This window comes from Eubalaena glacialis, chromosome 4 (assembly GCF_028564815.1).
Source record: "Eubalaena glacialis isolate mEubGla1 chromosome 4, mEubGla1.1.hap2.+ XY, whole genome shotgun sequence".
In the NCBI taxonomy this organism is placed as follows: Eukaryota; Metazoa; Chordata; class Mammalia; order Artiodactyla; family Balaenidae; genus Eubalaena; species Eubalaena glacialis.
Window position 1 is genome coordinate 62,702,841 of NC_083719.1, and position 17,000 is coordinate 62,719,840.

The 17,000-nt window shown below is 38.3% G+C and overlaps 1 protein-coding gene across 2 annotated transcripts in view; it reads right to left on the reverse strand.

Annotated features, from left to right (window-relative positions):
- The window catches only part of DMGDH (dimethylglycine dehydrogenase), a 60,652-nt gene that overhangs the window by 31,800 nt on the left and 11,852 nt on the right, over positions 1 to 17,000 (reverse strand). For both annotated transcript variants that reach the window (XM_061189390.1, XM_061189389.1), the window contains exons 5-8: positions 15,179 to 15,383; positions 8,782 to 9,030; positions 6,719 to 6,917; positions 391 to 560 (exon numbers count right to left, since the gene is read on the reverse strand). In XM_061189390.1, the coding sequence (XP_061045373.1) occupies positions 391 to 560; positions 6,719 to 6,917; positions 8,782 to 9,030; positions 15,179 to 15,383 (823 nt within the window). The remainder of the gene's footprint in view (positions 1 to 390; positions 561 to 6,718; positions 6,918 to 8,781; positions 9,031 to 15,178; positions 15,384 to 17,000) is intronic.

A 17,000-nucleotide genomic window follows, 5' to 3' on the forward strand; every position in this document is an offset into this window, starting at 1 on the left:
ATGGAAAACACAGCACTTAAAGTCTAGAAGCATATATATATATATTATAAATTATATACCTATATTATATATAATATATTTATAATATATATACATATATATATACATATATATGCATTAAATTTATGTTTGAAAAAAACCCAAAGCTGTCATTTATATTGATCATCAAAGGGTAAAGTAAAAATAGATTTAAAAGTTCAAATCACTTATGCATTCCTCACATTAAAGATATATATTCATATAGATTCCTTTTTGTGTCTTAGAAGCACATGCTTTTTAGACTCCCTAACCATTCCCCCACGATACACAGAATAAAAAGCTTCTAAAGTCAGAAGTGATGTAAGTCAATTCTGAACACACTTCATAGACAACGGTAAATTTGCACTTTACCAATATTGTTGAATCCATATGACTCTCTTGCTTTGGCCTCGGTGTACTGAGTTGTTGTCCATTTGCCATAGCGATTGGGATCCAATTCTATCAGATCAAAAGGAGGTTCTCCATGCAGGATCCAGTCACTGAGATATTTCCCTACCCCACCAGCATGGATTATGCCATACCTTTCAAATACAGAAATAAACACCCTGTTACTAACACATATTGTTTTCCAACAATGAAACATGTCCATATATTTAACAAGGCCTCAAAGCTACAGTGTTCTGTGCTATTGCTATTCAAAACACACAACCAACATAATCTTTATGCTATCATTTTTTTTCCTCAAAAAAAAAAAAGTTTAGGCATCCAAATTAAATGTGCCTGACTTGATAGCTAGTTTCTTTCCACAGTTTCAAGAGCTGTATATCTGCAAAATATTCTATGACTCTTAGCTAGTAAGGATGCTTGCTTTAGGAAAAGGGAGGAGAGGAAGCACACAGGCAGATGTGGTTGGTACCTTATCAGCCCTCTTGAGCTATGATTATCCTCACTAATAGGAACTTTGCAGGAGAAATATGTACACTGTAGAGTGGCACACCCATCTCTTCTCAGACTCAGTTTAGTTCAGGTTCCCATAGCGATGACCTCTGCACAAGGATCTTGGGCCATTATCGTAGAAGCATTCAGACAAAGAGGCATTCACCCAAGGACTTGTGGGAAAGAGGAGGAAGAAACAATGGCTCCTGTATTTTGCAATTTGGGTCACTTGGTGGGGAGGGTTGGCTTGTTTTCTATTTCCACATGAGGATGCTTTAAAACCAAGAACATGACTGTGGCAAATAATTTGATACCAGATGGAGGGATCACAGTTTAACGTCGCCCCTGGGCAGTCCTACCCATTCATTCTTGTGGATAAAGGAAAGTCTTGATGAAGGACTTTACTGTGGGTTCGCCTGTGGTTTAAGTCAAGAGAAGCTTCTGAGGAATTGGATGAGCAGGGAGTCACCGGTAGAGGACCAGGAAAAGGAGCTACACGAGCAGACTTCAAAATGCAAGAAATTCCAGTACCCCAGACGACAGCTACTTAGCCAGCATCGCAGCTTCTAAGAGCATGGGAGGACCTTAGCAAAGATTGGAAATGTTAACTAACTTTTTCTACAACAAGATGCCAGTTTTTCTACTTTATAAAAATGAATGCTTATATTTGTTATAAGGATATTTCTCAAGCAGAATAAAAAGACAGCAATTTATACTTCTCTGGATAGTTTTAAAAAGAGACATGGCTCATCCAAATCACCCACAAACAATCTCATTAAGTTTCAAGAAAGCAAAAAAAAAAAAAAATTAAATACATGCTTAAAATAATTGTGAAATATATGCTTAAAATGTTTATTCACTTAAACAGTCCCAATGTATGGTATACAACACTTGCCATTTTTGAGAGCTAGAGATACTGTTTATAAGACTTGAAACTATTTAAAGTTCTTCTGATATTCACTGAGTACTTACCATTTACCAAGCATTGTTTCCTTCTAACATGTACCGGCTGATTTATTCTTTAGCAACTCTATTTTACCAATGAGAAAACCAGCCTGCACTCAGGGGTTAAATAAGGTCACGCAGCAATAAAGTGCAGATTCAGGATACAAACTCAGTCTTCTGCCCCCAGTACACACTCCCTGTTATTGGACTTTACTTCTTCAATGGTTCTCAATCTTTTTTCAGCCAAGACACACATAACAGAATTTACGTCCTTGGCAGACTCCTTGGGCATAGCTAGGGTTGTGCTTCGGTTTCCTGTGGTCTCACTGCTACACCATCATGTTCTTTCCAATAAATGGGGCAGAATGCTGTTATTTGAGGATAATACTGAAGCAGATCTATTTTTAAAAAGTAAATTTCAACAAACTTCAGCTCTATAACCATTATTAAGTTATATGTAAAATCCCATACAACTGAATGCTATGAAACATCTATTGAGAGCCCCTGGTGTAGTGGTTGAAAGTGTAAAAGCATAGAGTAAGACAGATCTGGGTAGGATTTTTGTTCTGCCACTACCAGCTGTGTGACCTTGGGCAAGCTGTGTAACCACCCTGAGCTTTAGTCTACATGTGCACACTTTATGGTGCTGGTGGAGAATTAATTGACATGGCATTTAAAAGCACATAGTAGGCAAGCAGTACATGGTGGCTGTGGGTCCTTGTATAACCAACAAGAGTATGTCTCTGCCCAATGGATAAGATTTTCATAAGGAAGTAACGTGTGAAGTGGAAGTGAAAGGGAACTTGAAGAGGAAAGAAGAGTTAGGCTCTTCTTCTAGGTCTAGCATTAATCTGTAGAACCCACTTCTTCTACATGGCCTAGCGGCTATACTTTTTGAGTGTTTGTGTATGCTTTTTTATGATAACTGTGAAACTGTCTTTCCTCTCTTTAAATTTGCTGTTTATAATCTGTTCTAAGCCAGGATAACTAGATTCAATTCAATCCAACTCATTAAACATTTGGGGAGCATTGTGTTAGTCACCTAGAAGCAGAAGAACTTATTAGATCTGGTATAAAAGTAAAACAGCTTTGACTGAGGGTATTCTGTGAGTAAGGTAAATGAGCACTGGCATATATGTAGACAGTCTGCAAATACCTATTCTCTCGACTGGTTGGACTAGAATAACAGACAACACTGAAATGCTGAACCCTGGGCCCTTCTCCAGACTACTGGATCAGAATCAATAGGAGGGGTGTCTGGGAATCTGTTTGCTTGTTGGTTTTCCAATTCCACACACCTCTCATGGATCCTAGTGATAACTAATAAGAATTTCACAGATAAGATGCAAAGGAGGATGAAACACATGGAAGTGACTAACCACAAAGTTGAGATTCTGCTTTTTAACAAGCCCTGGTGCTCAGCCAGATATGGAAATCACTGGCCTTCAGAACCATGGGATGGATCACTGATATAAACTGGGAGGGGTAGCCGATGTGAGGATTCCACCATGTTACATAAGAAATATCTTAGCAATCCCAACTTTTAAATAACAAGAAGGCCTTTTGGGGTCAGACCAAATTGGTCAGAGAGAGTGTGGCACTTTGTGCGCCCCAACCTGTTATCTTCCCCATTCACCTCGCGATGTCTACAACCTGGGAAAATTACCCAGAGCAATCAAAGCAGGAGTCCAACATCAGCCCCATACAAGTAGATACAATTTCTAGGTGATAAGTAACTAGTGTTCTAAAGAAAGCAACTTCCTAATTTCCTTAGTGACAGGTGTTCTATTAAAATACAAATATCATGAGGCCAGGAATACTGTCTGCTCTTGTTCACAGATAAAGAGCAATGATCTGCAAATAAGTGTTGACTAAATCAATAATTCAGTGATTAAGCTAATTGCAGAATCAAAAAGAATAAAATGTTTAGGAATAAATTTAGCAAAAGAAGTACAAAACTTACACTCTGATAACTACGAATCATTATTGAGAGAAATTTTAATTAAAAGTCCTAAACAAATGGAAAGACATCCTTTGTTCATGAATCGGAAGACTCAATATTAAGGTGACAATACTCCCCAAGTTGATCTACAGATTCAATGCAATCCCTACCAAAATCCTAGGCAGCTTCTTTGAAAAAACTGACAAGCTGGTCCTAAATTTTACCCAAAAATTTAAGAAGCCCAGAATAGCCAAAACAATACTGAAAAAGAACAAAGTTGGAGGATTCACACTTCCCCGTTTCAGAACTTACTGCAAAGCTACAGTAATCAAGACAGCATGGTACTGGCATAAGGATAGACATATAGATCAATGGAATAAAGTTGAGAGTCCAGGAATAAATCCATACATATATGATGAATTGATTTTGACAAGGATGCTGTGGTACAATAAAAAAAAAAAAAAATTTGGTCTTTGTTCCCAGTTCCTGGCACAGAGCTCCTAAAACTTTTGGAATTTATATTATTTTGTATGCTAACAGATAGCTCCATGGAAGGGGGGGCAGAGGAACTAGATAGCTTCAGAATAGGGGCTGGTCACCATAAGTTCAATCACCAATGGTCAATGATTTAATCAACTGTGCCTGTGTAATGAAACTTTCACAAAAACTCCTAAACAACAGTGTTCAAAGAGCCTTTGGGTTGGTGAACCCATTGATGTACTAGGAAGATGGTGCACCAGAGAGGGTATGGAAGCTCTGCACCAGACCCCTCCTCCCATACCTTGCTCTATGCATTCCTTCCATTTGGATGTTCCTGAGTTGTATTCTATAGAATAAATAGGTAAAAGTATGTAGGGTTTTCCTGAGTTCTGTGATTATTCTTGTGAATTATCAAACCTGAGGAGGGGGTTGCAGGAATCTCCAAATGTATAGCCATTCAGTCAGAATTACAGGTGATCCCTGGAAGCTGAAATTGGCATCTGAAGTGAGGACAGTTTTATGGGACTGAGTCTTTAACTAGTGGGGTCTGCACTAACTCTGGGATTTAGCAGCAGAATTGAATTGAATTGTTGGATAGTCAGTTGGTGTCAGAGAATTGGAGAATTAAATGTCAGAAGTGGTGTCAGAAAAAAGACATCATAGATGCCAACACATTTCAATGAGTAAAGAATAGTCTTTCAACAATTGGTGCTGGGACAATTGGCTATCCTCAAATGAATCAAGCTGGGCACTCACCTCATAGCACATACAAAAATTAACTCAGAATTGATTAAAGACCTAAACGTAAGAGTTAAAACTAGGGACTTCCCTGGTGGTCCAGTGGTTAAGACTTTGCCTTCCAATGCAGGGGGTGTGGGTTCAATCCCTGGTCGGGGAGCTAAGATCCCACGTGCCTCAAGGCCAAAAAACCAAAACATAAAACTGAAGCAATATTGTAACACATTCAATAAAGACTTTTAAAAAAATGATCCACATCAAAAATATATATATTTAAAAGAAAAGAGTTAAAACTATAAAACTCTCAGAAGAAAACACAGGTATAAATCTTCATTAACTTGGATTAAGCAATGGTTCTTATATATGATATCAAAACTACATTCAAAAGAAGAAAAAAATTCACATTCTGGACTTCATCAAAATTAAAAACTTTTGCGTTTCAATGGCTACGATCAAGAAAATGAAAAACCCACAGAATGGGAAAAAATCGCAAATCATGTATGGGATAAGGGTCTTGTATCTAGAATATATAAAGAACTCCTACAACTTAACAATAAAAAGACAAATAATCCAATTTCTTAAATGGGCAAAGTATACAAATAGACTTTTCTCCAAAGAAGATATATAAGTGATGTACAAGAGAAACACTCCCACATGAACATGCCTACATATGGACTCTATAGGGGATTTCCTAAGCCCTCAGTTACATTATACCTTCCAGCTTCCTATCTTCATCTGGTTTTCTCCCTCTGGATGTCCCAAAGACCTAAACTTAACACTGTCAAAAATGGAGCTCATTATTTTTCCAATTATTTCTTCCTTTGGCCCCAGAGTCCAACCAGGAGTCAAGTAAGAAAGGTTGCCATCATTTGCTATTTTTCTCTCTCCCTTAAGACCTGATGCAATCAATCACCAAATCTAAATAATTTTGTTTCCTATCTCTCAGTGCCCACTGCTGCTTCCTTAGTTCAGACCCCAGCCTCTCTACTGTATTGGAAGAACAGCACCCCAACCAGCCTTGTGCCTCTGATGAGACTTACTGCCTTGTTCTCAGTGCCCAGAACTAGACCTGGTACAAAGCTGGCCAATCATCAAATATCAGTTGAATAAATGGCCAAATAAAATGGGGAAGAAAAGTAAAATATTAGATACTGTGATATGATAGTAAGGTAGGCTTGACGTTAATATTCACCAAATTAATGGGACAAATATTAGAGATGAAACATCAAATGGGTAATGGAACCATAAATAGTAAGCAACCAGAGGAATCATAAAGAAACAAAAATCATGTTGAACAAACATGAATTATGGTGAAAACTGCATCAGACATATTACACATTTGATATTTTGATTTATCTTTGTCACACTGTGTTATGAAAACATCCTTGTAAAAGTGGGGCAAATTGACCTATCTGAACATTCACAACATGAAAGGAAACATAAATAATGGAAATGGCAGGAAATATGCAAAGAGAAAATTCCAGGAAATCATTGCCCTTCTGTGTACAAATCTTTTAAACCTATACAAGTCAAAGTTTTAAGACTAAAATTTTTTAATCCTCACATTTCATTGGTCATAAAAGGGAGAAGACTCTCTGCCTCTCTCCCATTTTCCATTCTTGGCCTGAGATAATGGGATAAGACTTCTCTAAACTACATAACTCTATAATAAATGTTGAATTACATAGAGATACTCACCCAAAGCCTATAGCCACCCAGTAGTTTCTGACCCCCTGATGGGGCCCTACCATAGGCAGAATGTCAGGAGAATAGGTGATAGGACCATTGACGATATTGATGATGTCAGCCTTCTTCAAGACTGGAACCATTTCCATGGCAGCCTCAACGTGTTCCATGATTCGGTCTAGATCAGACTCAAAGAGCTCCTTTCCAAAACCTGAAGAGAAATGCCATTGTGGTCAGGATGCCGCAGCTGCCCTGACGTGTGCTCCAAAGTGATTTAAATCTCTGAATCAGCTTACATTTAAAGATGGCCCGTTAGGAAGGTATTGTACTTTCTTTTTTAAGTCTAAACTTGATATTTACTATCAACAGATGAGTACTGTTATATTAGTATACTATATTACTGAGAAGAATAATGTTATTTCCTGAAACAATAAATCATGGAAGTTAACCTTTTTAATAGAAAATTTTAATTTACGCATATTAGCAGTTTCCAGCATTTAGGCCGATCACAATTTTAAAAAACAAACAATAATAATTTGGTTTGTCAAGAGAGGTCTTTTATCCTTCAATTAACCATAGAAGTCTGCTTCATCCTCTCAGGTGAGGGCAAATGGGAGTTTGCAAAGTCATGTCAGGACACTGGGGATAAATGCAAAACCACTTTAGCATCTAGGATGATGAATTCTAGACACCTTTTAACTCTTAGCGGGGAAGGAATGGCATGGAGGCTTCATTCCCCTAGCCCCCTTCTATACACATCCGAGGGCTGGAATTCTGTGAAAAGAGTCAGGGTCTTGGAGCACAGTCATCTTCTCAGTCATAAAAGGCACTGGGATTGAAGGCAGGGCCACAGATGAGCTGCTGAAAGAATATCGCCACCAATACCAGGGATGCTCCCGCACAGCAGCCAGCCAGCTCTTTCTTGTCCCTCCTGTGGACGGCACGTCAGGTCAGGGAGGCCTGCAGATCACTAGGGTTAGACCAGGGCATGTGGACGCCCAGGGCCAGCCAACAATCTGGCTCTTCCTCCAACTGGAATTATTTAGATATTTGTTCAATAAATATTGTTCAATATTTGTTCAAATATTTATTTGGAGGAGAGATTGCCAGCATGGGGGAAGAACAGAGAAGGAGACTCCCAGGTGGCAGATTAGCCCTCCCTCTGGGATCAGGAGCTATTCCCCTCAGGCCCGAATGTGCAGAGCCCACCCAGCAAAACCGAAGCCCTCAGTTGGCTGGCCCAACTTCTGTGGAAGGTGATTTATCATTTGTAGTAATGTGGGCACAGATGTTCTTTGAAGAGTAGGAGGGAGGGATTCATTCCCTAGCCCAAGTAGCTTATCAAAGTATAATTCTAGAAAGCACAATTACCTCCATTTCTTTATATTCCCTATAATATTTGTGTGCCAATGACATTTTAGCTCCTTTTATAGATTAAAACCTGAGATACCTCCTTAGGTGACCCAACCCTTCACCTGGCTCTGCAGAAATGTTTCATGAAAAACAAAAACAGGTCCTTCTCTCCCTTACAGAACTTGAAAGAGAAACTATGGTACCTCCTGAGTTAGCACTGAGGCCTAAGACTTTTCCACATCCATTTACGCAGCACAGGAGGGCTTCAGTTCGCAGTACCAACTTATCCTGCTCTGCTATAGACTTTGAGGCTTTCATTCTTAACAGGCTGGATGTCCTATCTCTGCTACCTGTTGTGTTTCCAACTGTCAAAGCACAAGAGCAGCTATATCCAAATCTAGAAACTAGACCAAGTAAGCAGGGGAGTGAGGAGAAAAGGGGGATGCAGGAGGTTGATGTGGGCAGGTGAAAATTACCTGGGGCCTTCCAAAGCAGCGGGGAGCATCTTTTTCAGCTTTTCCATCACCAATTCTCTTTCCTTATCCCCTGCTGTGATTGTTCAAAGGGATATGAGAACAGAATTTACCTCGAATCCCCCACTTCCAATGTCCCAGGTATCTGATAGTCTAGTATTATGGTGTCATCTTATTCTACAGCCAGCCCAGAGTTACAAGGAAGATAAAATAGATGTGTCTGCACACACTTCTATTTGCTGAACCCACCTGGAGGAACTCCACTGGTGACCCATGAGTCCTGAACTTTCATTTTCTCTTGACTTTCATATGGACCAAACAAAAGCCCATCCCTTTCCTGTCGGAGGTAATAAGATCCTTCCAGGTCACGGAGCACCGGGAGTTCTCGCTTTAAAGCTTTCACTTCAGGGATGGTCGATGTGACAACATACTGATGCTGAACTGGAATGAGAGGATGTTCTAGTCCAATCATCTTACCTACTTCACGAGCCCAAAACCCTGAAATAAAAAAATCATTTAAAAATGTCACCACATATAAAAACATACCACAGACGACATTGATACAGCAATTTCAATTAAAATAAAATATTTAGAATACTTCAGTGTTCATGGCAAAGTCTAAAGAATGTCCTAACAATGCAAATGAACTTATCTACAGCACAGAAACAGACTCACAGGCATAGAGAACAGACTTGTGGTTGCCAAGGGTGGGGTGGGGGAGGGATGTCCTGGGAGTTTGGGGTTAGCAGATGCAAACTATTATATATAGAATGGATAAACAACAAGGTCCTACTGTATAGCACAGGGAACTATATTCAATATCCTGTGATAAACCATAATGGAAAAGAATATGGAAAAGAATGTATAATATATATCTGAATCACTTTGCTGTACAGCAGAAATTAGCACAACATTGTAAATCAACTATACTTCACTAAACTAAATTTTTAAAAAAAGAATGTCCATAAAAACTTTACATTTTTTGTCATTGCAAAATTGAATGGGAGAAGAGAAGACAATATTTTACACTACCCCAGAGTTTTGAAGAATCTAAGGGAACTCCATTCCTGAAAAACAATTTTGCCCATAAGCAAAGGTGTGCAAAAAAGAAAATTATCTGAAGGAAAAAAATAAACAACCCAAATATATAGAATGTACAAATGTTGATAAGAAAGACAGTAATGGACTGACCTTACCTATAGAGCAGGGACGGTCAGGCAATGGAAGAGGCCCCGGGTTGATGTGATCAACATAATAATCATGCATAATAAAGCCCTGCTAGTCAGTCCTCTATCCCTCAGACCCTCCTCTCCCCAAATTGTTGAAGCCTAGAATTCCACAAACACAGAATTGTTCTGTTAACTTAAAATTTGAAAATGTATACACTTTGGGAGAGATAGCCTTTTAAGTTTTCTCTTCTTTTAAAAGTTAATTTGAATATGTTTGGAAGATCCTTTCTTGCAAAGGCATGAAGGCACCTGGTGTCCAGAGCAGGGGGGAGGAGATGCCACAGCAAAGAGGAGAGGGCTCATAGATAAGTGGGAGTTCCCACAACCTATGTTTCTCCCTTCAGTGTGCAAGGGGACTGTCTTCTTGGGGGAAATGAATATTATTTTTTTTCCTTTGCAAAAGATGGAACCAGATAATTTGTGACTGAAAGACCCTTGATTCTCCCCCTAGGTGACTCTTCAGGCTACAGATGTGGAGCTAAAGTCAAGACAATAAAGAGACACGCCCAAGGTCACACTGGGAGACCCTGAAATGGTGGTCACATCTTATTGGTTTTTCTTGCTACAGAAAGACTATTTTAAAAATCCAAGACTCCTTCACTTGTATAAAGGTATTTGAGAAACTAAAATGATAAAAATGATTAGTTGGCAGGGATGCAGGGTCACCTGACCCATCAATGAATTATTGGGGGGAAGGAGGGTTCTATTTGCTTGTTTGTTTGTTTCATAATAATTTTGAATAATCATTCAAATGATTAGGGAATCTTCCTTAAGTTATTTCTTTAGAGGCTGCATTCTCTAAATTTTTAACCATTTCTGTTTCTCCTTCTTTTGGCAATCTAATAAGGAGTTCTGAAGTCTCTGTCATTATGAAGTTCAGAGCTAGACACAAATCATCAATTATGAGTCTAGGAACCCTGACTACTGTACTCTTATATGACATCTAAACATCACTCTTGCGTTCTGTTGTTTTGTTTTGGCCTAACGGCTAAGTTGGTCACACTTGGATAACAGCCCCAGAAATGGGTGTCCATTTGCAAACCAAAAATCTTACCTGTGGGCATTAGAGCTGTTTGCTGGTCTTTGAATAATTTAATGACTTAATTTATTCTTGCCTAGGAAGATGTGAATTACCAATGTCAGGACTTTGTAGGATAATATAGTAAAGCCACATATTCTAGTTATATGCACTGGAGCAGTTTTAAAATGTAAAAAGCCAAAATATTTAGCCTAGCAATTCAAACTACTGCAGTGGTTAATATACTTGCTTCAATTAAAAACATAAATTGAAGAAAATAAATCCTGTCCTATTCAAATATATTTATAAATTTCTGAATCTAATTGCTTGTTTATTAATATACTTCATCATTAAAATAAAGTGGAAGTGTATGCATAAATATCATATAACTATATTACTCCAAACCCCATAGCAAGCTCGACACTGTTTTTCCCTATGTGGTGGTGTCTGTTGGCATTCTCTTCCTCTATATGTCAATCAAGTTAACATAAAACTTGCCAGGATTACACTTCAACCCTTGCTAGATCACCCACCCAGCAAGTTCAAAGGGAAGAGAAACAAATGTGGAGGAATCCTCTATAATCTACCATTATCACCTGAAAAAACACTGAAGAGAAGAGTCAATAAAAAAGTGATCATTAGAAATGGCTTCCAATTTTTTAAAATGCAGTGACTGACAGAAATGGAGTTAAAATGAACAGTACAGGTTGGTGGACAGGTTTACTTCTACTAGATGGTTTATACAGTGACAATGATGTTTATACAGTGACATTCTCTGATGCAAAGTATTGGTAAAATTAAGCAATTCTTTTTTGGCTGAACACTGGGCTTCATCTTGGCATGACCCAATCACATTTCTAATTTACCATATTAGGAAAATTCTTAAGTAAAGTTTACAAAGTTATCTCAGGCTTAATGAGTCAACTGTAAACAAGGTCAAGAGAAACATTCCTCACCATGCAAAGAAAAAGCTTGCATCACAGTGAATAGCTCCTGTCCTTGCCTTCAAGCTGCCTCTGGGGCTCAGGTTTGACCGAAGGTAGAGTGAAGCTGTGTTTAAAGCAGTACTGAAGGCAAGTTAGCCTATTGCACACCAAGAGGTCAGCAGGGTCAGAAACTGTTCCTCAGCTCTGCTTGCTCAAGAATAAGGTTTCTACATCCCCTCTCCTGTAGGAACACTGATACAGCAGTGTTTCTCAAAAGATATTTTACAGACTAGCTGGTACAGACAGTACAGTACCTGGAGTACTTGTTTAAAATACAGCTTCCCAGCCAGACCACCTGGGAAACTTCCCACGGTGACTCTTATGCACCTAGGTTGAGAACCAAGCTCTTTGGGAAGTCAGTTTACCAGCAGAATGGGTGCTGGATGACTACAGAGCAAGTGAAAGGATCTGGGGAATCTTAAGGCTGGTACCAAGAAGCTGTGACACTTGACGCTAGTGTTTTCCAGACCAGGGCATAGACTTTCAAGGAAATAATTATAATAATCATAAAAATGATCATTATTATACTTAATTTGTTTATTGCTTTCTATGTGGTAGGACTTTTCTGGGTACTTTACATCATTTACGGATCAGAATAACTTGTTCAGATGGGAATTATTATCTCCATTTTACAAATGAGTAATTTGCCTAAGTCACACAGTTGGCAATAATGTGTCTCTGGTCGAGATAGCCCCACTGCCCTGGACAGTCCTGGAGACACATCAGCAAACTGACAAATTTCTGCTTTTAGACTTCTCTTTCCATGGATATCCTGAAGATTCAGCAGCCTTCTGTTATGACTCCATGTAAAGAAACTTTTAGCAGGTTATGGTACAATTGAGTAGATAAGAGTGGCCTTTACATCATTTACGTTTTGGTTGTATTTCCAAGTCTATATCCCGGTTACTTTGATTAGGTTTCAGAGCTGCCTGAGGGCCTCACCTGAATTTATGAGACATCCTGGACTCACTGAGTAACTCTGGGAAACATTCCATCAGACACACATTCTAAATCATGTTAGCACAATGCCTTCTGCAGATGGTTGCTTTTATTCATAAAATTAATCTTTGTTAGCTTTAAAGTCTAGAAAGGGGCATATCCAAAACTTCACCCCCAATTACTGAGGTTTACTTTTTGGGGAACTTCTATACTTTAAATAAAGTTTTTTTTGAAAACAGACATAAATAACTAAACACACACCCCTCCACACCTTCCACGGACTATTTATATGTGATCAGTTAGATTTTCTCCAATAACTTTTGCCCAGTGGAACAGAAGAGATGGAGAAGAAAAAGGAAAAAAAAGATATGGGCCAGAGATGTGATCTGAATGATGTAAAGAACTGAGAATTGAGACCATATAGTTCTTCATACAACTGTGAACAAGGAGCTGCCTGGAGTTACCAAGACCTGAGGATGGAACTCAGACGTGGCTGAGTTAAAGGCATCAGGAGCAAAGAATGAAGAAGGACGTCCTGAAGAACAGTTTTTCTGGTGCAGGTCTGGGATTTGTTTTCTGAGGGCAGTACCAGAAAAACTGTTCTCCAGGACCTCCTGCCATTGTCCTCCTCTGCCCTGATCACCCCACAAGATTGCACAGCTGCATAGAATATTTCATCTGGTAACCAATGTCCTGGGCTTAGGTCAGACCTCTTTGGAATTATTCTTTCTCTTCAGAGATTCCTTATTCCTCACAGATTGTGCTTTAGAAAACAAAATATTACAATGGCAATGAATCGTGCAAATAAATATTTATCCATTTTAGGAAAACAATAGATAAATGTGTTAAATTAAGGTCTTCTATGTTATTTGTCAAAATATCAGTTGGGAGTGTGTGGCTGCCTGAAGCACTGTGTTAAGAAAAATCGTGGGGTTTGTCCAAGTCTCTCTGAAATGAGTGCAGTGATCAATTAGCAATGTCTGACACGGGTGCTGGATATGAAGTCAGAGCATGTTTATTTAGTATTTGCTATCACTATGAAAACAGTCAAATGTTTTTAGAGGCTGAATTCATGAGACCATAAGAAAGTTGCAAGATTACAAAGAATTTTTGCTACTTGTAAAAAAAAGGATGAATGATTTCATTGCCTTAGATCTTCTAGCAGAATTTAGACCAGATGTACCCAAGGACAGTGGGGGATGGGGGGTGCCTGATGGAGATTTCCTTGGGGGCGGGGCAAGTGAAATTCAAAAACAAAGCAAAGTTTTATGCCTTTGCTCTTATTTATTAGGTAAGTCATTTTACATTATTTGGAATTTCAAATGATGTTAAAGAATGAATGAGATTTTATGCTTTTCAAATGGGGGGCATGGGTTAGAAAGATTCAGAAATACTAACTTAAACTCTTAAATACTGAAGACATGACTTTTTCCAGGGCCACTAAAAATGGTTTGTTAAAAAATAACATCAATCAGAAGTTACGATTTAGAGGAAAGAATCCTAAGGGTATTTGTTTCTGGCATGTCCTCATGGCGTATCATCTGATCTGATAAATAATAAAGATTGTTTTCATTTTGTAAATTTAAGCAATGACTCAAAGAGCAGAACATGAGAAAATCAGTAGCTGCCTCATGTTTATTTTAGGTTTTAAATTAACCATTATGAACTATAGATAAATATAAGTTATTAGCCCAGTTTAGATTGCACAAGCAGTTTCATTTGCACAAGGATTTATTTTTATGTGTGATATTTGAAAACTACTTCATAGGCAAAGAACCTGATAGAAAGTATGTTAATTCAAGAATCAAAAGACCCAGGTTCAAGTCCTGGCTCTGACATAACTGTCACTTTGCCAATTAGTATAACCTTCTTGGACCTTGGTCTCCACAAATGGAAAATGAGTGAGTTGTTAGATTATCTCAAATATCCCTTTTGGCTTCATTACTCTGAGTCTAAATTGTAACAGAGCAACCTAAAGAAAAGATTATGAAATATATTTAATAATGTGCTGAAAGGAAAAGGGTTAAAAGTTTTTTGAACAGAGTAAAGTAATCAAAATAGATGAGAAAGAACACAAATAATCAACTCTGCTCTAAAAATCAAACTGAGAGCCAAGAGGATGCTCGTGAATTTGAACATTAGAATTTGGTTATTATTATAAAGAAAGTGTGAACACAGGAAGGAAAAAGAAGCATAATTTGGCAAAACATTTTCCGGAGCAGAATAAAATGGAGCATGGAGAAGAAAACCAACTCGCTATGGATAACCAAGGACAGAGCTGTATCTCACACAAGAAGAGCAAGGTGATGGAGGGAGAGCTTTGTAGCTCAGAAACAGACAAAATGTTCGCCATGGGAGTACCACGGTGTTTCATAAGAATGTTCATAGTGTAAAACATTACGTTGTGACTAAATATCTTCTTTCTTTGCCACTTGAAAAAAAAACAGTATTTTTCTTTTTTAAATGACGCTTACCTGCAGCATTCACAATTCTATTTGCTCTCATAGATCCCTGTGGTGTTTCAACATCCCATGTTCCATCTGACTTGGGTTTCAAAGAAGTCACTGGTGCAGGATATTTTAAAAGGGCACCATATTTCCTAGCCCCAGCAGCCAGGGCCATAGTTAGAGAGTAAGGATCAATGTGACCATCTCCAGGATTATACAGTCCAGCTAAAATCTAAATCGATCACAAAAGAGTCAATATTCAAATGAATACATATACTCACTCAGTGTAACTGTATCCTGTCAGCAAATGTTTAGCAAAACTGGACTTAAAAAATGCATCATGGCATCAGATTGATCAGTCTCCACTTTTTTTTTCCTATGTCCAAGCTCAGAGCTAGGCAGGACTCACATTGAGAGTTAAGTAGACAGGCTATTTGACAGAGGCTTGCAATTGTCTCCAACATTTATTCTCCCCTCCCCCACAAAGCAATGGAAACCAAATGTTTATTTAGACACATAACCACTAAGAACAAAGAGTTTCCAATAGTTGGCAGCTACTAGTTCCAGATGGTAGCTAAAACTATCACTAAATTCTGGTCAATGAAATGCAAATGAAAGTGTCAAATGAAAGTGTCATGGTCACATGAACCATTTTAAGGAGACAACTGGCATATGCCCTTTGTCCCTTCTTTGTCCCTTCCTCCATTCTGCTGTCTGGAATGCAGACATGATGGCTGGTGCTCTAGCTGCCATCTTGGAGTGAGAACAAAGGAGTCACATCCTAGGAATGACAAAGCAATGATCCAGAAGGTGACTGGATCCCTGAAGTCTTCATGGATAAGAGCCACCATTCAGCCCTGGACTGCCAAAATGAAAGAGAAATAAACGTCTATCTTGTTTAAGCATTATTATCTTGGTTTCTAACATTTGCAGTCAAATCTAATACTAATTGATTAATTATTTATATTTAATTGTTTAATACTGTTAATAAATTCACATGTTAAATATATATCTGGTGTCAGGAAAATGTATACTTGATTCAGTCATCAACAACTAGTTCTTAAATACCTACTTTGTGCTAGGGCTTGAGGTACTGTGGGGGAAACAAAGAAGAATAAAACTCAGATGAAACAAGGAGGGAGCACTGAAATAGTACAGTTAGTTCTCACCCATTCAGCAAAAATCTATTAAGCACCAAGTATGGTCAAGAGGCTTTTGTCAATTTTTTTTCTGCATCTATTGAGATGATGATGTATTTTTGTCCTTCATTCTATTCATGCAATATTGCATTGATTGATTTTTAGATGTTAAACTAACCCTGCATAGCCAGGATAAATTCCACTTGGTTATGCTAAAAATATCCTTATTATATGTTGCTGAATTCAGTTTGCTAGTATTTTGTTGAGGACTTTTGCATCAATATTCATAAGAGATACAGGTCTTTCTTTTCTTGTGATGTCTTTGTCTTGTTTTGGTATCACAGCAATACATTCTAGCCTCACAGAATAAGTTGGGAAGTGTTCAATTCTCTTCTATTTTTGGAAGAGTTTGTGAAGAATTGTAGTAATTCTTCTTTAAATGTCTGGTAGAATTCACCAGCGAAACCATCTGGGCCCCAGCTTTTCTTTGTGGGAAGTTTTGGATTACTAATCCAATCTCTTGTTATAGATTTAGTGCAAGAGACTTTTGGTTTTCATGGAATTTGTATTACTGTAGACTTCTAAACGTCACTTTGGTGTTTTATAATGGATATGTCCTTATGCAGTGACCCTAGATCTATTTGATTTGGCACCCGGCCCAGAGCCAGAGAATACTCTTCCCACGTATTTCCATTGCCCAATGTCCTTGA